The following is a 21,076-nucleotide window of genomic DNA, read 5'->3' as shown; positions in this document are numbered from 1 at the left end:
TAAAGATTTATTTTATTTATTTATGCATACAAGAACTGGGGTGTAGGCCAGAGGTGCAGGGGGTGAGAGGATTCACCAGAGACAGAGTAGGGAGCAGAACAGGCAGATCTACTGAAATACACTGCTGAGGGGAGCAGCGGGTGAGACAGGGGAGGTCTGCTGCACCATGTGGGTAGCTCCCTAGCCAGGATCAAACATGTGTTGCAGTGGCTGCTGATAGATTGGTAGTGCTGAGACTTAACCACTTGCGCCACCAGGGAGGCCCATTGTCATTCTTGTTGCTGACACCTAGCCATGCAGCTGGCTTCAGAGATGGTCAGCTGTGAGCCCTTTGGTTAGGCGTGCTCCATTACCACTGGGAATGTCAGGAGAGCAAGACTGGATGCTAAATATTAGGTCCGCTGATATCCTCCTTGGAGGAGGAGAAAAGAGCAGTTCTCTAGACATGTCAGAAATCACATTTCCTTTTATTTGTAACTATTTCTAATATAGAAAATGATATGGAAGAAATAGAAATGCCCTATTGCCCCACTGCCCAGGTTTTAAAAAATAGAAGTAATAGCAAGGAAATGTAGACCCTCCAGAAAGAGACCAAATGGGAAATAATGGTCACTTCACTCCCTCCTTCCCACAGCCCAACTCCCTCTCCCCAAAGGCAGTTACTCTTAACAGTTCTTACATGTACACTCTGAGATAATGTATTTATATATTTCCTCCTCTTAATGATTTCAGTAGCATCCACCCCCCCCCAAATTTTCTTTTCTTTAAATTCAATACCCCAGGCAGAGTATTACCTAGTGCACTGACTTACAGTGAATCTGTGTGTATGAAACTGCTGTGTATCCAAGTGCATTTCAGCTGCAGGTAATGGAGGACGCCACTAATGGACCAGGCGGACCATTGTTTACCTAGTGAGGAAGGCAGGTTTGGATTCCTAGGCTTCTTCCTTTGAATCTGTCTCTGCGGTCTTTGCGTTGGTGAGGCCTTCCCTTGCGGCAAGCACAAAGTTGCCACCTCTCCTAGAGCTCTATTTTCACATGGCACCATACAAATCAGGAAGCAAGAGATCAGTAGCAAAAAGACTTTTCTTCATGTCCTTCCCTTTTCAGGGAGGAACAAAATGTTTTCTTAAAAATCCCCAGCAGGGCCTCCCTGGTGGCGCTGGTGGTTGAGCGCCACACTGTGAAGCTGTCCACAGCCTCTGCAGTGCGGGTCTGATCCCGGCCAGCGAGGGTCCCACATGGCGCTGCAGACCTCTCTTGTCTCGCCCGCTGTTCCCCTCAGCAGTGTATTTCATCAGTCTGCCTGTTCTGCTCCCCACTCTGCCTCTGGTGAATCCCCTCACTCCCGCTCATCTGGCCTGTACCCCAGTTCTTGAGTATAATCTTAAAAAAAAAAAATGCCCAGTAGACATCTTACATCTTACTAGTAAGGACTGGATCTCATGGCAGTCAGTGGCAGAGGCAAGTAGCTTTATCATGATTCACTGAGAGTGGCCTTGATTCCTGAACAGAATCTAAGGGGAGATGGTTACTATGGGTCAGGCACTGTGTTGGTGGCTGCAAGCAGGAGTGCCCTGTGTCTTGCTTCTCCCTTCTCTACCAGGACAGCTTTGGGATACTTTAGGGGACCTATAGTTTTAGAAGAGAAAAAGGACAGGAGCATTTCTTCTGCTCAAATCTGACCTGCTGCACCACTGTCACCTCAGGACTTCCATCCTACACCCAGCCTATCAAGCTCTTCCCCTGCTTCTCCACCTTCACTGGTCTGTAGAATGAAAGGGAAGCTCCCCTCCTCTTCTCTCCTCTTTGCTTCCTCCCTGTTCTCATTCCTATTAAGTTTGGCTGCAAATGAATTAAAGAGAGCCGGCCCTCCCTGGTGGCGCAAGGGGTGTCTTAACACAGCACTGTGAAGCTGTCTGCAGCCACTGTAGCATGAGTTCGATCCCTGGCCAGTGAGGTGACCCACATGGCACAGCAGACCTCTCCTGTCTCACCCGCTGCTCTCCTCAGCAATGTATTTCAGTTGCTCCATCTGTTCTGTTCCGCACTCTGTCACTGGTGAGTCCTCTCCCCCCACCCCCCGCACCTCTGGCCTGTACCCCATTTCTTGTGTATGTAAATAAATCTTTTAAAAAATAGTGCCTCAGGGGAACAACCCTAGCTGTCTATTTAACTAGCTATGCTAACTTAATTGGAACAGGCCTCAAAGGTTAGTTTGTCCAGCCTTTCACCCCTTACAGATATTTTCTTTAAAACATGCCTGTTCTTAGGGCTTAAACATATGCTTGAAGGGAACTCAGTGTTCTGGGCAGGCAGAGGAGTCTGGATGGCGCTCTGGCCCTGCTTGAGTCCTGAGAACATGTTACGGCCTTCTGCTGGCCAGAGCTTGGGAAGGCTACATCTATGCCTTCGTTGGGAAGAACATCCCCTGAGCTTTCCTCCTGAGTCCTGTCAGTGACAAGGGAGGCTAGGCTTTTGAAGTTGAGAGAGCCCTGGACAGCAAAACTGGACAGCTTCTAATGGAAGAGTTCTGCAAGCAAAAGACCTGGGGGCCATTTAGCATTTCTTATCATGTCTCTGAGGTAACATGTACTTCAGTCTGATGAAGAGCAGACCCAGTATCTTTGTCGTATATTTCCTGTGGGGAAAAATGTATTATCAGACTCCAGGGGCTTGTGCAGGATCAAAACAAGCTGCCAGATCAGTTGGAAAGGACTTGGCCATCATTTAAAATAGGCCATCATTTTGACTGTGATGAGCTTGGGCTCAAGGGCATTGATGTCATAGCTGGATAGAGAATCTTGATTTTCTGTTTTTCAATGTCCTTTAAAATCTAGAGACCTTCACTGCTTGGCACATTTATTAAACTGTCAGAAAATCTTTAACAGAAGGTCACAATCTCCTGACTTAGCGCTTCTAGGAAGAGAGACCAGAACAGTTTATAGAACTGAACTGTTTTGTGGTCATTGCAACATTTTATTGTGCTCTATTTTTTTAATTCTCTTTTTTCCCCAGTTTTCCTGCTCTTTATCTTTTGAGGATTCCATTGATCAACCCAGAGATTCTTTCCTCAGCCGTGTCTAGTGCACCAGCGAGTCCATCAGAAACATCTTCACTTCATCTTCACTTCAGCGACTTTGTTGTTTCGCCTCTAGCATGTCTTTTTCTTTTTAAAAGACATTTATTTATGCATACAAGAACTGGGGTACAGGCCAGAGACAGAGTGGGAACAGAACAGGCAGACTGACCAAAATACATTGCTGAGGGGAGCAGCGGGCGAGACTGGAGAGGTCTGCTGTGCCATGTGGGTTGCTCCCTGGCCGGGCCTGCGATTGAACTCATGCTTCAGAGGCTGCGGACAGCTTCACAGTGTTGTGCTTAACCCCTTGTGCTACCAGGGAGGGTCCTGATCACCAAACACAATGTGCCAGGTAGAAGGAGCTGCTGCACACGGACCTTAGGTCACGTGGTGGCGGGTGTGGGGGGCGCGGGAGCAGTCTGTCCTCCTGTGATCAGCTCTCTCTTTCAGTGGGCCTGGGCCTCTGAACTGTGAACTTTACAACTCTTTCTAAGGTTTTCCCAACCCCCTTAGAGGGGACAGGAGAGCTAAAGTGGGCTCAACTTAGATACTCTCCTCCACCCCACCCCTACCCCAGTTAATCTGACTCTGATAATAACTCAGCAGATTAGGCTCTGGTAAGTAATTTTGTTATGAAGAACGGAGTATCCTGGTGTATTTCAAAAATGATTCCCATTTGCCTCCCCTTGCTGGAAGCATGAGGGGGTTTTACTCTTGATATTTACTGTGGGAACCGGGTTGAGCTCTTGAAGGTAAATCTCACAAAGTGGTGGGGGCCCCTGTGACTGAGAGTTACCCACACTGAGCTCAGCAATTCTTCACTCACAGTCCAGGCTTCCCTGGCCCTGGAAAGCCGCTATCCCCTGTTCTCACCTGTCTGCCTTTCCAGGTTTGGGGGCAGTGGTTACTGGTGTCCGTCCCTCTCTGTGGATCCAGCAAGAATTGGGGACTTTTTAGTCTGTTCAGCTTTTTAAACAATTTTTAAAAATTTATTTATACAAGCACTGGGTACAGTCAGAAGCGCGGGAGGGTGAGAGAATCCACCAGAGCCAGAGCGGGGAGCAGAACAGGCAGAAGGACCGAAGTACACTGCTGAGGGGAGCAGCGGGCGAGGGGAGCAGTGGGCGAGGGGAGCAGCGGGCGAGGGGAGCAGCAGGTGCAGTAGGAGAGGTCTGTGCACCATGTGGGACCCTCACCTGGTGGCCTGGGAGGGGATCTAACCGGCACTGGGGAGGCTGCGGGCAGTGCTCAACCACTGCGCCACCGGGGAGGCCCAGTCTGCTCAGCTTTTTACTTAGCTCAGGTGGTGACTTCCAGCCTCCTTACATGCAGAGCTGGATAATGGAAGTCTCATTAGATAATTTTAGATGCTGTATCTAGAATGTTTAGCTTTTTGCTTTACTGTTACCAGTTTTGATCAATACACAGACTGTTGCCAAGTTCTCATATTTTGCTCCTTAAAACAATGTTTTTTCCCCTCATTTGCTTTACCTGACTTACTGGATGGCCTCTCTCTGTTTGTTCTAGATCACCGTCATCTTCCTGAAAAATGAGGTGTACCTTTCTTTGCCTCTCATCATTGGAAGCAGTGTTGGGGCCTTTCTGGTCTTGATTGTCATTATCATCATCCTGGTCAAGGTCAGTTCCTCTCGTGTTCATAAAGGGGAGAGGCCGGGCCCTGGCGGGGGCGCTGTGCTCCTGGGACAGCCAGCCCCTGAGGTGGCAGCTCCCCTGTCTTGTGGCCACCTTCCCCTCCCTTCAGCCACACAGCACCTTCAGCCAGATGAGTAAGACAATTTCTGCTTGAAAATGCAAAAATCGGGCCTCCCCGGTGGTACAGCGTTTGAGCGCTGGGTTGCGAAACTGGCCGCAGCCTCTGCAGTGCAGGTTCAATCCCCGCTGCTCCCTGGCTGCTCCCTGGCTGCTCCCTGGCTGCTCCCCTGCTGCTCCCCGGCTGGTCCTGCCGCCTGCTGCTCCCCTCAGCAGTGTACTTCGGTCCTTCTGCCTGTTCTGCTCCCCGCTCTGGCTCTGGTGACTCTGGTGAATTCTCTCACCCTCCAGCACTTCTGACCCAGTGCTGGAAGGAAGGAAGGAAGGGAGGGAGGGAGGGAGGGAGGGAGGGAAGGAGGGAAAGAAGGAAATGCAAAAATCTAATTAAAGTATTGGAGTACAGTGAGATTTTTCCTAAAACGGATCTGGTTGCTGTTCCTCTATTTAAATCCTTTCCTTTTCTTGCCCTGTTTTAGAATTCAAGCTCTGCAACTCCTTTACCCCATTCAGGATCCTCCACTCTCACCTCTCACCCGCTCTCCCTCTAATTCTTGCTTTTTTCTCCAAGCCATGTTGGGCTGTTCCCTGAGTAGGTCCGTGTCTCTGTGCTTGCAGCGAAGCTGTTCTCCTCCCCCAGCTGAATGCCCTTCTTTAGTTTCTCACCTTGTCCACATTCTTCCTTCCAGACTCTGCCAGAGATTCCTGAGGCCGCTGGCAGGAGTCATGTGCTTTCCCGTGAGCTGCCTTCTGGAAACCCTTCCAAAAGGCAGTCGTCACACAGTACTGCGCTGTTTCTCTTCCTAGTAGGTTGTGAGTTTCTTGCTGTAGGAGGCCCTCCTGCTTGATCTCTTTCTACCCTCAGCATAGTAAACTGAATACTTTCAATAAGTAAGATCTGGTACAGCTGAAACTACTTAGTTATGTGAAAAGGGTTGAAGTGCTCTGGGGGTTCAGAGGAAGGCGGGACTTCTCACAGGGGAGTGGGCATTAGGGAAGACTTGGGGAAAGCCTGGGTTATCTGGGAGCGACTCAGGAAGTGTGAGGAGCAAGGGAGTATAAGGGGCTATTTCAGCAACATCCAGATAAATGGTTTTCTAAAGCTGATGGTTATCTTCAGCCTGTAATTGGCTTTCCTATTCCTTTGTTTTAGTGTGGCTTTTTTAAAAGAAAATATCAACAAAAAAACTTGGAAAAGATAAGGAAGGCCCAGATGGAGTCAGAAAACCTGCTCACAAAGGAATACTAGGAGCCTCCCTGGTGGCGGAGGGGTTAAAGGCAGCGTCATCAAGCTATCCGAAGCCACTGCAGCACGAGTTCATTTGATCCCCAGACGGCCAGGGAGCTACCCACATGGCACAGCAGACCTCTCCTGCCTCGCCCACTGCTCCACTCAGCTGTGTATTTCAGTACATCTGCCTGTTCTGCTCCCCACTTTGATGAATCCTCTCACCACCTGCACCTCTGGTTCTTGTATGCATAAATAAATAAATCTTAAAAATAAATAAATCTTAAAAAAACAAGAAGGAGTACTATGGCCAGCTTCCTCAGCCATGGTAAGAGAGCGTGACCCTGTCCTCAGACTTCAAGAGACTTGGTGTCTCACTGGCTGCTTTTTCCTGCAGGATGGTCTAGATTAGACTCTAACAGTTGTTTGTAGAATATTGTTTTTTAACCATATGTTGCCCCCAATATGTCTGTATTCTGCAAAAAATTAACTTGGTAGCCCTTTGGTGTGTGTAGGGGCAGGAAGGGAACAGAGCAGGATCTCTATGATCCGAGCAGACAGGTGAAGGAGGAGTCCTGGAGCCCTCGGTGGCTTTTTCAGGGTTTTATTGAGTTTACCAGGTACATGGCAGGGAGGGGGGCCAGGGGGCCAGGAGGCTGGCAGGCCTCCCAGCCCCCGCTGAGTCTGGCATTCTGCTTCTCTGCTGTTCTCCTGGTCTTCTGTTCTCTTTCTCACTTCCTTCTTGTGGTTCCGTTCCCTGTCACGCTGCCCTTATAACCCCTGTCTCAGCCCAGGTGTGCCCACCTACGTGTGCCCACCTACGTGTGCCCAAACCCTACCCCAGGTGTTCACCGTCAGGCATACATTTAATCTAATGGCGGGAGGGCAGAAAAGCCCGATAATTACTTAACTTACAGAGTTAATGTTAAACTGTTTTCTGTGCAGAAGCACCGTTAATATGCAAATATAACACAAGCTGACTTTCCCCCCCAAGGGGAGTTATATAGCATTTCCAGTCTTGTTTCCTTTGTATGCTTTTTTCCTTGCCATGTCTTTTAATGACTCTCAAAATAGTGTTCTGCAAAGTACTTCTGGGGACTGTGGTCAAATGTGATTCCTAATTTGGTATTTGCAAGGTCCTAATGTTACAGTGATAAGAAAATACATTATTGAGCAGATGAATATAATAAAGATTCCAGCAGAACTTCCAGCCCAGGTGCAATGAACCTCCAATGCAGGTATCATTAGCAAGTTTGCTTTCTTAGAGCGCTTTCCCTTTGAAGATTAATGGCCAGGGCCTCAGCATTTCTATCTAAATAAAGTCACATTTCAACAGGGTTGGGTAGCTGGCCAAGCTGGTCTATCTCTCCAAGGCTATACCCAAATGCCTGCATCTTTCCCCCTTTGCCTGCCCCCACCCCCCACCAGCCCACCCTTCTCTGGAGACTTTGCAGCAAATGGTTGTGCCTGCTGAAAACTGATGCTATTAATGTAAGATAGTTGTTTATAAAAGAAACCGTTTGTCTTTAAACAGGTGCTCACACCTTACAGGGCTACCCAGGTCTGGGACCTCATGCATGAGTAATAAAGCTTCTCCTGACCTCACCATTCCTGAAGTACTGCTTGTTCTTCCCCTGCCTGGGTACAAGGCCAGAATTTCTACAACAGGGCAGGGAGAGGGGCATCCCAGAACCCCAAAATCTGCCTGCTCTAAATAGGGTCTGCCATGTGCCACATCAAGACAAAACATATGAGACTCAAATGGCAAGGAACTTTATACAATTAGCGTGCAATACAGAAAAGACAACATAGTTTTCAAATCAAGCACCCACAGTTACCCATCCCCTCATGGGTAAAAGTCCACCCAAACAGGGTTGGTCCAAAGCAAGGCCCGAAAGCCTGCCACAGGTCTAAAGCACCTTCTGGTGGGGACCCATGGGAAAGGGTCAGAAACAACCAGACAAGTGTAAGGGCAGGACTGGACACAGAGCAGGTTTTCTGATCAAGCGGACCGGGTGAAGGAGGAGGCAGAGTCCTCAGTGGCTTTTGCAGGGATTTACCCAGTACATGGCAGGCAGGGGTGCTGGGGGGCCGGGAGGCTGGCAGGCCTCCCAGCCCCCAACAAATCCGTACTCTCTCTCTCTATCTGGGCTCTCCAGCGTACTCTGCTTCTGCTGCTTCTTCTCGGCTTCTCTCTTGGCTTCTCTTTCAGCTTCTGCTGCTGCTGGCGTCCCCGTGACGCCGCCCTTAAAAGCCCAGTCTCAGCCCAGGTGAATCCCATCTACCTATGCCCACACCCTACTCCAGGTGCCCGCCATCAGGCATGTATTCAGGACAAGGATCCATCATCTATCCTGATGGCGGGAGGGCAGAAAACCTGACATTTTTCCTTACCCTACAACAAGTCTGGGAGGAAAAGAGCAAAATCAAAATCAGGATAAAAGCTGCCATTGTCACCTCCCCACGGGTGTCTCACCTGCATCTGTTTCAACCTGTCCAGGACCAAGGAACCAGCACAGTTTCTTCACATGTCTCTCTGCTCCTTGTGCCGCCTCCAGGTCTCCTTCTGGCTCTCCATCCTGCTTCCTTCCTTCCCCAGTCTCCTCTCCAGCTTCTTCTCCTCCCTGCTCAGCTCCACCTTCCCTTGGGTGGGGCAGGGAACCTGGAACCTCCTCTTTTCCTGGGGACCACGCTGTTATACTAAGATGTGGCCTATTTAAAGTCAGTCCACAGGACACCCCCAGAACAAGTGTAAAATGTAGAGAAAAGGTGGTCACCAAAACAGGAACTAGGAAGGAGAGAAAACCAGGACTTTGTTCTGCTGTTTTATTTCTCTTGTAAGTATGAACAAACCTATTCAATACACTGTGCCAGTCCTCACCTGGCTTCTTGCTTAGCAAATAGCTCAGGGAGACTTTTGTCCTTTAATAAATGTTGTCACCAGGACTCCTTGGTGGCCCTAGGGGTAAGATGCAACCTATGAAGCTATCGGCAGCCACTGCAGCACGAGTTCGATCCCTAGCCAGGGAGCTACCCACATGGCGCAGCAGACCTCTCCTGTTTTGCCCGCTGCTCCCTTCAGCAGTGTATTTCGGTCAGTCTGCCTGTTCTGTTCCCCACTCTGTCTCTGGTGAATCCTCTCACCCCCTACACCTCTGGCCTGTACCACAGCTCTTATATGCATAAATAAATAAATCTTAAAAAAAAATGTTGTCACCATGGGAGAGCACTTGTTCACAGGGGGAGAAGAAACCTGCTTGGGAGTTGGGGGTACAGAGATGAAGGCCTAGTTACTGCCTAGCTTTGCTCTTAGTCTTTTTACATTTTTATGTTTCATGCATTACAAACTTGATCACATCTCCCTACTCCTAAGAACAATTTTTGTTTTTGTGAATTATAAATGTCATTGCAAAAGATTAAGCAGTGAAGACATATATTGGGTTGTTGGAAAAGTCATGATGTATTTTTTCTAGCAAAAATGTGTCATGACTTTTCTGACAACCCAATATAATGTAGAAAGTAATCCTTGTGATCCTCTGGTCGTCTTTATCTATTTTTGATATTTTCATCATTATTTCTTTTAAATTTTATTTTTTCCCTGAACATTATATGTGTATTAGGTGTTAATTAAGGAATTTAACCTGAGTATTTTATTTTCCAGAACGTAACTGATTTTTATAGCACCACCCACACTGTCCTTACCCACACTCTGTCTTATTCCCACCATCCCCGTATCCCACCTGTATCACCAGGGCCTGAAGGCTTTAACCATTTCCCAGAACCCCCTGCAGTGGGCTTCTAGTTTTGGTTTTGCCAGTGAGAGGCACTGGTATTGGACCAGAAGGTGGAATGATGGAAGAAGCGTTTCTTCCTGTGGCAGCTATGGGTCCAGGTTCCCTTGACAGTGTGGGCTTCACAGTGGTGGTGGCCCCTGCAAAATTTAGGTGACACCAGCTCCGCAGTTTTACTCCATAAATTTGAAACTTAACCTCTCTCTATTAAGTACTTTCTGCTTGAAATACCTAGAGTGGTTTCTGTTTACCTGATGACCTTAATTATTATTTCCAAATGAATAACAGTTGATCTCTAGACTGTTCACTGAAATGTTCATGAATGATTTAAAATTTTGTTACCATTTATGAAATTCATATATGAATATATATAAATTCTGGAAATTTAGTTTTATTTTTAATATGTTTTTGTACCAGCAACACAATCTGAAGGAACTCATTTTTTAGCACTATGCAAATAACAACTCAAAAAAGCACAAAGGTATTAAAAATTGAGACATGTCTCCCTATACCTTCCTTTCCAGCTCTGAGCTCCCTTTCCAAATGCAACCATGATTAGTAGTTTCTAATATATGCTTTAAAATATTCTTATGCATATACCAGCATAAATTTAGAAAATATTTAAATGGTGTAGGAGTGTATATAGTGTTCTACACCTTGCTTTTTCATCTAAGAGACTTTAGATATTTTTCAGTAGCAACATCTACAGATCCACTCCATTCTTTTCAGCAGCTCCATAATATATGATGTTATATTTATTTTAACAAGTTCCTACAGGTGGATATTTAGGTTCTTTCCATTTATTTATTACAAAGAAAAGGTAGGACGAACATCTTTAAACATGTCCCTTGGTCTGTTTCCAAGCATATCGATGAGTAAGTTCCTAATACAACTATTGTCTTAAAGGTTATGTGCATTGATTATATTTTTTCAGTTAATGCTTGGTTTTAGTTTTTCAGATTCCCCAAAGAGACACATTGGGCTTTTTTTTTTATAATGAATTTTATTTTTATATTCCCCATACAATTGCAACCCCCTTATTTTGACCCCAATCCCTCCCCTCCCCACCCCCACCCCCCAAAGAGTGTCTCTGGTTCATAGTTTTTTGTTGATTTTGAGTTTCACTTTCTTATAGTTATTCATTTTCCTGGTCCCTTATTTAAGTTTTCTAGATTCCTGCTATGAGTGAGACCATCCGGTATTTTTCTTTTTCTTTCTGGCTTATTTCACTGAGCATGATCCCTTCCAGCGCCATCCATGTTGCTGCAAATTGCATGTGTTTATCTTTTTTGAATGCTGAGTAATATTCCATGGTATATATGTACCACATCTTCTTGATCCAGTCATCTATTTTTGGGCATTTGGGTTGTTTCCAAAGCTTAGCTATTGTAAGCAGTGCTGCTATAAACATAGGGGTGCAGGTGCTCTTTGGAATTGATGTTTCTGGAGACACATTGGGCTTTAATTTAAATGAACAAGCCAAGGTGGATATTGTCTTCTCATTCAGAAATATATCTCCCCACGGACTGAGGTTTCGTTTTTTAAAAAAAATTATTTATGCATACAAGAGCTGGGGTACAGGCCAGAGGTGTCGGGGTGAGAGGATTCACCAGAGACTGTGGGAAACAGAACAGACAGATTGGCCAAAGTACACTGCTGAGGGCAGCAGCCGGCGAGTCAGGTGAGCTCTGCTGGGCCGTGTGGGTTGCTCCCTGGCCAGGAGGCCCCATGCTGCAGTGGCTGCGGACTGCTTCATAGGTTGCATCTTAACCTCTTGCACCACCAGGGAGGCCCCACTGACTGAGGTTTTTAAAAAAACCCTACCGCAAGTTTTTATCATTTCCTTCAGAGTTCTTAATTTACAAAGGCGTTCTACACAACTCATGTGAAAAATGTCTTTCCCTTGACTGATTCTTGAGTTTCTGTTTAGAACAATTGGTTATTTTGAATGTTCTTTGGCTTCCTGCTGAACTTTTTTGTTTTAAGTCAGCTTCATTTTATTTTTAATTCATAATGCCCATCTTCCCTATATAACTTGAAAGTAAAAATAATTATAATTTATGTGAGTGGGAATACAATATATAAAGTTGTAATTTGTGAAAATAGCAACAAAAGAGAGACAAATTAGTGTATTGGAGTAAAATTTTAAAGTAATATTGATGCTAATGTAGTATTAATTTAAAGTATTTTAGTATAACAAGTTAATTAAAATACTAAAGATAACCAGCAAAAATAATTAAAAGTTACAGAAATGATAATGAGAAATTAGTTAAAATAATACACTAAAAATTGAGACATGAAGATGTCAGTATTGGGGAGATTTAGGAACAAAAATATAATTTCAGGAAAAAAATACCATATTGTTTTGATTACTTTGACTTTGTCATCTTGTTTGAAGCCTGGGAGGGTGATAGTTTGGTTCTTTTTTGTTAAGATTGCTTTGGTTATTTGGGGACTTCTGGGGTTTCATATAAAATTCATTAATGTTTTTTCTATTTCTTTGCAGAATGTCATTGCAACATTGATAGGGATTGCAATGAAACTGTATATTGTTGTGGGTAAGATGGCCATTTTGACAATGTTAATTCTTCTGTCTACGAGCAGGCAATATCTTTCCATTTATTTATATCTTATTCATTTTATTTTAGCAATGTCTTTTAGTTTTCATTGTACAGGTCATTCACATCCTTTGTTTAGGCTTTTCCCAGGTATCTCTTCCTTTTGAAGCAATTGTAACTGGGATCATTTCCTTTTGTTGCTTCTGTCTAAAACATACTATTATTTATTGGTTTCATTTTTATTTGTAGTTTGGTTTTACTGATTACATTCTTTCAAGTTCATATTTTGCATATAGGAACACAGCCAGTTTTCATTTGATTGTCATCTGCCATTTTACCGTACTGATATACTGTTTCTAATAGTCTTTTTTTAGTAGTCTTTAATATGTCTATTTTCATGTCATCTGCAAATAGTGATAGCTTTATTAATGTAAATGCTTCCAAAAAACACTATTCTGATAACAAAAGCATAGGACATCACACACACACAAAATCCCTGATGAACACAAATGCAAAAATCCTCAATAAAAATGTAGAAACAAAATTCAACAATATATTAAAAGATAATACATCATGACCACTTGGGATTTATTTCAGGAACAAAAGGATATTTCAACATCAATAAATTGACTTATGTCTTTCCCACAACAATGAAAAGAAATATAAAAATCATATGATCATGTCAATACATGCAGAGAAAGCATTTGATAAGATTAAATATCCACTTCTGATTAAAAAAAAAACCTCAAAAATGGGGAGAGAAGTAACATACATAAACACAATAAAGGTTAATATAACAAATTAATAGCTAACATCATACTAAGTGGTGAGTAATTTCTCTAAGATCAGGTACAAGGCAAGATGTATGCTTTCACCACACCTATTCAACATAGTTTTGCAAGTACCAGCTAGAGCAATTAATCAAGAGAGAGATTTTTAAAAAGATGTCTTTTTTTTTTAAAATAGCTTTTGAGGGGGCCTCCCTGGTGGTGCAAGGGGTTAAGTCTCAGCACTTTGAAGCTATCCAGTTACTGCAGCAACAGTTAGATCCCCCACGAGGGAGCTACCCACATGGCTCAGCAGACCCTCCTGTCTTGCCCACTGTTCCCCTCAGCAGTGTATTTCAGTAGATCTGCCTGTTCTGTTCCCCACTCTGTCTCTGGTGAGTCTTCTCACCCTCTGCACCTCTGGCCTACACCCCAGTTATTCTATGCATAAATAAATATTTTAAAAAATGAATAAAATAGCTTTTTAGTTACATCCTATATGCAAATAATGATGATTTGGAATCCTGCTGACATTTATGCTTTTTTCTCCACCCTTACTTCTCTGACTAGGACTTTGGTGCTCAGAGAAGTCTGTGCATGACTTTGATGGGACTGCTTTGCATGGCTTCCACTCCTGCCCCTCAGCCTGCCCCTGCCTTCAACCTCAGCTGCTCTGCATCTGGGCACTTTCTGGGGCTTGGCTGGGGAAACCCATCCACTTCTGGAGCCCTGCATTTTGCCCGTGTTAAATCTCTCTGGCATGATCAGCTTTCCTATCATTCTGATTCCATCTGCTTCATTTCTTTTGGGACTTTCTTTAAATCCCCCCCCCCTTTATTATACTGTTCTCTGAACCGGTGCCGCTGCAGGCCTTCTTCTCTCCCACCCCCATTTATATTTCTTGGGCAGTTTCAGTGGGATTTGCCTTTGAAGGAAAGAAAGAGGTAAGGGTACTTACATATTTCCCTGTCGTCGGACTTAGGAGTTGTGTCCAGGTTTTCAGTTCTGTAGATGACTCGCAGCCCTATTTTTATACTTTCTTATTGTCAATAAGACATAAATAAATTATATTTATTTAGGCTACTGTCAAGTTTTCTATTTCCCATCTGTGAGCTGTTGACTGGGTTGATCTGACAGAGTTAGGCCAGTGCAGCCATAGACTACAAAAGGGACAGTCTGAGGGGGAGAGGAGACTGCAGCTGAGACATGGTTAGATGAGCAAATTCATGCACTGTGGCTTGGGCCAAGACCTTGTCTTTCTTCTGAAAGATGCCTTTCTCGGGCCAAGCCTTTCCTGTTTCCTTCTCACCCTCCTCTGGCTGGGAGCAGGAAGTACCAAAGTGTAGATTCAACGACAGTGGGTCATGTTGTGGGGCTACTGTCCCAGCCAGAAGAGGACTAATGGGCCAGCTGGGCTCTGGCATGGAGAGAAGTTTTGCCCCTTGGGGTTTCTCTGTTTTCATTTCCCCTGTTACAGACCACTCAGTAATATCTGAACTTTGGATTTGGTTGTTGGAGGCATGGAATCGAGCGGTTGTGAAAGCCTGAATTTGTCAAACCATTTGGGCCTGATGAGATTTTGAGAAAGGGGAGTTTCATGTGATGGAACCCGGCAGTCTTAATCTGCACTGGTGTATTGCTCTAGGCATCTCTCTGGTACCCTTACAAGGAAGAGTATTTGGTTAAGATCAAGATTCAAGTATTTGTGGGCCTCTTAGCCATAATTACAGCCTTGTAATAGTGTCAAAATTTTACCGTAAGTCTAAGAACAGATTTAGTCAAGGGAATGTAGGGAAATGTTTAATCACTTCAGGAAGGGCAGTTGTATTCAGTTCAAGAGGTAGCGCAACATAGCTAAATAGACAATAGCTAACCATCAGCATGTTTTAAATACAAAAAAGTTTGCAAAGAACCAATTATATTGAAGTAAAGGCATACCTCACTTTATTGCACTTTACTTTATTGCTCTAGACAGATACTGCACTTTTTACAAAGTCACCCTGTGTTCAGCAATTCTGAGGGCACCATTTTCCAACAGCTCTGATGATGGTAGCATTTTTAGCAATAAAGTATTTTTTAATTAAGGTATGTACATTTTAAAAAGACAGCCCTGTTGCATGCATAATAGACTATATAGCATATGTAAACATATGCATATATTTTATAAGCACTGGGAAACCAAAAATGCACGTGACTCACTTTATTGCAATGTTTGCTTTATTGCAGCGGTCTGGAATCCCACCCATAAAGTCTCCAAGGTGTGCCTGTAATGATCAGACTTTTTTTACATGTATGCTATGGAAATACATGTGCTTCTTTATTAATGCATTAAACCAGCATTCTGATAACTACATCACTTCTCCTAAAGTAGTGATGAGCTTTAAATGTCATTCACATAGCCACGATAGCTGTGATGTGATGGAAAAATCTGTCCTTTCTATTGATACAGGCACTTTTTTTTTTAAAGATTTATTTATTTATGCATACAAGAGCTGGGGTACAGGCCAGAGATGCGGGGGGGGGGGGGGTGAGAGGATCCACCAACAACAGAGCGGGGGAACAGAACAGGCAGATTGACTGAAATACACTGCTGAGGGGAGCAGCGGGCGAGACAGGAGAGGTCTGCTGCGCCATGTAGGTTGCTCCCTGGCCAGCCGGGGATTGAACTCGTGCTACAGAGGCTGCAAATTGCTTCATAGTGCAGTGCTTAACCCCTTGTGCCACCAGGAAGGCCTGCTACAGGCACTTTCTAGGGCACAGGTACTGCTAATACTATGGTGGTTGTCCACGTTCATAATTGAAAGAAATGTTGAATTTTGCTAGATGCAAAATTTTTTCCATCTAACTTCACAGACCTCTGACTCTATATACTCTGATCCATCTAATAAATTCATTTGTCTTGCCCTGGACTTGGTACTTTTGCAGCTGATCTTTTTTTCCCCAATTATTTATTTTCTTACATAATTGATCGAAGCTAATCTTAATGATTACTCTAGGCAGCATCAACTCTGTTTTACAGAGGAGGAAACAACTTGCCTAAGGCCACTGGGCTAGTACCTGGCACAGTCATTATTACTATCTGTGGAAGGAAGGGTGTTGGGTCTCCAGGTCTAATGTTTTCTCATAAATGCTCTGTCAGAGGTGGAAAGATGCAGGTGACAGCCCCGGTGAGAGTAGTTTGCAAAGTTTGCCCAGCAGAGGAGTTGGGGACAGAACTCAGCTGTTCAGTTTCCTTGGCCTACCTGCTAAAGGCTCTGATTCCCCAACCCGGCTTGGGCTTGTGAATCTGCTTTTTTTGGCAGGCACTCCAGGTGATTTTGATGCAAGAGGCCCGCCCTGAGAGACACTAGTTGTGGGACCCCAGGGTTTGCTCATCCGTGGGTAGCCCTCAGACAGACTTAGAGTCCTGATGACTAATAAGTGCTTTAGGAGACAAATTTCACTTAATGTTCTGGTAGAATTATACCTGTTGAAATCTATGAATGTACACATAAAAATACTTAAATCACTCCACCCCAGATGCAGGTTAATAGGCGGAGGCAGAGTAATCAGTTTTTCTTCCCCTTCCTTCCTCCTCCCCTTGTCTGAAAGGTTACTGTAAGGTCAGGACTGACCACTGAGCAGGTTTTCTGATCCCATGCAGACCGGATAAAGGAGGAGTCAGTCCTCAGTGGCTTTTTGCAGGTTTTTATTGGGGTTTACCAGGCACATGGCAGGCAGGGGTGCTGGAGGGCCAGGAGGCTGGCAGGCCTCCCAGCCCCCAGCAAGTCTTCACTCTATCTGGGCTCTCTGGCCTTCTCTCTGCTTCTTTGCTCTTCTGTTCATTCTGCTGCTTCTCAGCTTCTCTTTCAGTTTCTCTTTTGGCTTCTACTGGCATCCCCATGATGCCGCCCTTAAAAGCACAGTATTAGCCCGGGTGTACCCACTCCAGGTGCCCGCCATCAGGCATGCATTCAGGACCACAGGGTTCCCTCATCGATCCTAACGGCGGGTGGGCAGAAAAGCCCCTACCTGTTTACCTACTTGATGACGGCTCTGGGTACAAAATGGTAAAACACTTTCCTGCCTTCAAGCCTTGTACAACAGGTAGGCCCCCCGTTGTCACTCCCCGAATCATATAGATCCTGCCCTTTGGGGATTTAGGAGAGCAATCCAGGAGGCTTTAAGAAAGGGGATAGATGCCTGTAAACTATGCCTCCAAGCACGGAGGATTGAGAGTCCAGCTTGGCAGAGACATGGAGGTTGGAAATGTGATAAAGCGTGTGTAAGGGACGGACTGGGCACAGTGCAGGTTTTCTGATCCCATGCAGACTGGGTAAAGGAGGAGTCAGAGTCCTCAATGGTTTTTTGCAGGTCTTTTATTGGGGTTCACCAGGCACATGGCAGGCAGGGGTGCTGGCTGGGGGGCTGGGAGGCTGGCAGGCCTCCCAGCCCCCAGCAAGTCTTCACTCTATCTGAGCTCTCTGGAGTTCCTTCTGCTGCTTCTCGGCTTCCTTTTCGGCTTCGGCTTCGGCTTCAGCTTCTACTGCTGCTGCTGCTGGCGTCCCCCTGACGCTGCCCTTAAAAGCACAGTCTTAGCTCAGCTGAATCCCATCTACCTATGCCCACACCCTATTCCAGGTGCCCGCCATCAGGCATGCATTCAGGACAAGGATCCATCATCTATCCTGATGGCGGAAGGGCAGAAAAGCCTGATATTTTCTTTACCCTACAGCGTGTAAGAAGATTCGACAGAAGCCTTGTGCATAATGGGGCATGTGAGGCTGGAGGGACAAGTGAGGTCAGTGACTGCAATAAAGAATAAGAATCCATGGAAGATCTGTGTACAAGGAGCTTTGAAAAGCCAGTAGTGTATGGTGACTGTGAGGATTTCCTGCTTATTGTGTCATTACTGCTCTAGTCCTGTAAACCTGAGAGGGGAGAGAAGATGGCTGTGAGGAATTTCACAAAGGTTGTTGGGGGAAGCACTGCAGGGAGCGAGAGGGAGAAGAGAATGAACTTTGCTCTGAGGTGTACTCTTAGAACCTTGCTGCTTTATGGATTTGATTGACTTGAGTTTGAATCTTACTCCTTTTTAGTGCCTGGATTAGCATTTGACTCTTATGGAAGTGTTGGCAACCTCATTATAGTTCTTCCTCAGGTCCAGTTGTAATGAGTTAACAACCCTTCAATTAAGATAGGTCTCAGGAGCTGCTGATGGACTCAGAAATACTCCCGCCGAGAGGAGTTTCCTTTTTCCTATTGACTTATTGAAACAACATTAATAATGCAGCTGCTGCGTCTTAAATGGACAGGTAATGCCTATTAATGGGCATTTGCTCTGGGCTGCCAGAGCAAAAGAAAAATTAAAGGAGAGATTGCTTTGTGGCGCCTCTCCGAAGCCCTCTCCCTCCTGAGCATTTCCCACTCGAGGCCCTTCCACACCATCCAGGCGCTAAGGAAGGCCCTTGGGTTTTGCAGGAAGGTCCTTCTCATCTTGTGGTTAGGGAGGCCTCTGTGCCCTAGGACAGACTGAATTGCCTACATCTGGGCCTTGTATGAGACCTCCTGTCCTTTGGGTGGGAAAGACTCCCATTCACTATGTGTAATTAACATCTGAACCTCTACTCCAGGAAGTCCATTAGCTTATGGGATTTGTGTTTTCCTCATGTATGTGTTGTTTCCTGTAGCTTTTGAAGAGCCTTTTGTGAGTCTGTTAGACTTTCAGTCTAGGGGAGCCCTCACTTGGGCTGGAGGGGTGTAGGGTAAGTAAAGTATCAGGCTTTTCTGCCCTCCCTCCATTAGGATTGATGATGGATCCCTGTGGTCCTGAAGGCATGCCTGATGGCGGGCACCTGGAGTAGGGAGTGGGCATAGGTAGATGGGATTCACCTGGGCTAAGACTGGGGTTATAAGGGCATTAGAGAGACGCCAGCATAAGAGAATAGAACAGAGAGAACAAACGCAAGAACCACGAAACAGAGGGAGAGCAGAGCGCAGAACCACGAGAGCAGCAGAAATCACCAGAGAATGCCGGAGAGCCCAGATAGAGTGAAGACTAGCTGGCGGCTGGGAGGCCTGGCAGCCTCCCAGCCCCCCAGCACCCCTGCCTGCTGTGTACCTGGTAAATCCCAATAAAAGCCTGCAAAAGCCACTGAGGCCTCCAGGACTCTCCCTCTTCCTTTACTTCGTCTGCTCGGGCCATAGAGAATCTGCACTGTCCCCTCCTGCCTATACAAGGGGAAAAACCTGGCTTGGGAGACTGCAGAGTGACCAGCTGACACTTCCAAACTGCTGATGGGAACAGTGATGCTACTGCTCTAGCACCCCATCTGCAGCCAGCGGTTCCCCGCTTAGGACCTCCTCACTTCCTAGAGAATGGGAGGTTTTTTTGATTGAGGGGTGATCCCCTTCTGCATCTCAAGGGTCACCCCATTCTACCATACTCAGTCCCTTATAATCTATAAAGCTCATAAAAGGAGAAGAGTATGGGGACACAGAATCAGGCAGGAGGGCCTGTTCCCTGAATTAGAACCCCCACATTTCTTTGGGGAGAGGGTTCTTTGTCTCTCTTCCAGACACTTGAGAACCTGCCATGCTTTTTACTAGCTCCAGCACCCAGGGCAGATCAAGAGGGCCCTAAGAATGGGTCCAAACCACATAGAAATTTGGCAAGTCTTAGGAGCAAGAGAGATGATGTAAAAAGAGAAAAGTCTTTGAGTCCACATTTGTAGGGTAAGGTACAAAGTATCAGGCTTTTCTGCCCTCCCGCCATTAGGATAGATGAGGAAACCCTTTGGTCCTGAAGGCATGCCTGATGGCGGCCACCTGGAGTAGGGTGTGGACATATGTAGGTGGGATTCACCTGGGCTAAGACTATGCTTTTAAGGGCGGCGTCACAGGGACGCCAGAAGCAGCAGAAGCCGAAAGAGAAGCTGAGAAAGAAGTAGCAGAAGCTGAGAGAGAAGCAGAGAATGCCGGAGAGCCCAGATAGAGTGAAGCCTTGCTGGGGGCTGGGAGGCTTGCCAGCCTCCCAGCCCCCCAGCACCCCTGCCTGCTGTGTACCTGGTAATCCCAATAAAAACCTGCAAAACCACTGAGGACTCTGATTCCTCCTTTACCCCGTCTGCATGGGATCATAGAAAACCTGCCCTGTGTCCATTCCTGCCTCTACAGGGGGACATGGAGATGATTTCTTGGGCTGGGGAGCCAGACTGCCTGGATTCACATTCTAGCCCAGATTCCTACGGTCATGGCCACCTCTGGCCTCTTAGGAGAAACGAGAATAATCATACCAACCACATAGGGTGTTGTGACGGGAAAGTGAGCTTATACACAAGGAGGCCTTTTCAGTAGTGCTGGGCAAGTGGTGAGTGCCGGCAAATGTGGAAATGGTGGTAAAGATCACTTAAATGGTGCTGGTGCCTTCCTTGGGGCCCTAAGTCTACTGAGATGGTAAAAACTAGAAAACCTTCACTCAGAAACCACAGGCATTTTTTTCTCAAGTGGAGAATTTATCTTGAATTTGGAAATATCTCTGATTTTGCTTTTTAAAATGCAAATTAAAAAGCAAAGATCTCTTCTCCCCTTTGGGTAGAGAGAGAGCTAGGCCTAACTTGGTGTTGTAGGCTGGCCCAGCCATGTGGAGGGAGGGTGACTACAGATATTTGGCATGTGCAGCCTGCGTGGAGTCTTTTTCCCGTTTTTGACATGACCCAAGGGCTTGCAGTGCTTTGACGAAACCTCAGGTACACAGCCTTCTGGTCCGGAGCCTCTGGGTCATGTTGCTGGATCATTCACATCCCTGGGGGCTGCAGCTTTCCTAAGTTTGCTGTGGCTGAGCTAAGAAAAAAACGCACCTGCAGATTTCCATTGAATTAGGACTCCGTGAACGATTTTGAGAAG

The 21,076-nt window shown here is 45.8% G+C and overlaps 1 protein-coding gene across 2 annotated transcripts in view; it reads left to right on the top strand.

The window, feature by feature from the left end:
- ITGAE (integrin subunit alpha E) overlaps nt 1-7,611 on the top strand; it is a 68,790-nt gene extending 61,179 nt beyond the window's left edge. For both annotated transcript variants that reach the window (XM_054689742.1, XM_054689743.1), the window contains 2 exons: nt 4,609-4,719; nt 6,002-7,611. In XM_054689742.1, coding sequence (XP_054545717.1) covers nt 4,609-4,719; nt 6,002-6,097 — 207 coding nt within the window. In that variant the 3' untranslated portion in view covers nt 6,098-7,611. The remainder of the gene's footprint in view (nt 1-4,608; nt 4,720-6,001) is intronic.
- Nucleotides 7,612-21,076: the final 13,465 nt, after the last annotated feature.

This window comes from Talpa occidentalis, unplaced genomic scaffold, assembly GCF_014898055.3.
Source record: "Talpa occidentalis isolate TD23 unplaced genomic scaffold, MPIMG_talOcc4v2.1 talOcc4.7, whole genome shotgun sequence".
NCBI lineage: Eukaryota > Metazoa > Chordata > Mammalia > Eulipotyphla > Talpidae > Talpa > Talpa occidentalis.
Note: the sequence above shows the minus strand (reverse complement) of the source record. Positions and strands in the feature narration are given on the sequence as shown.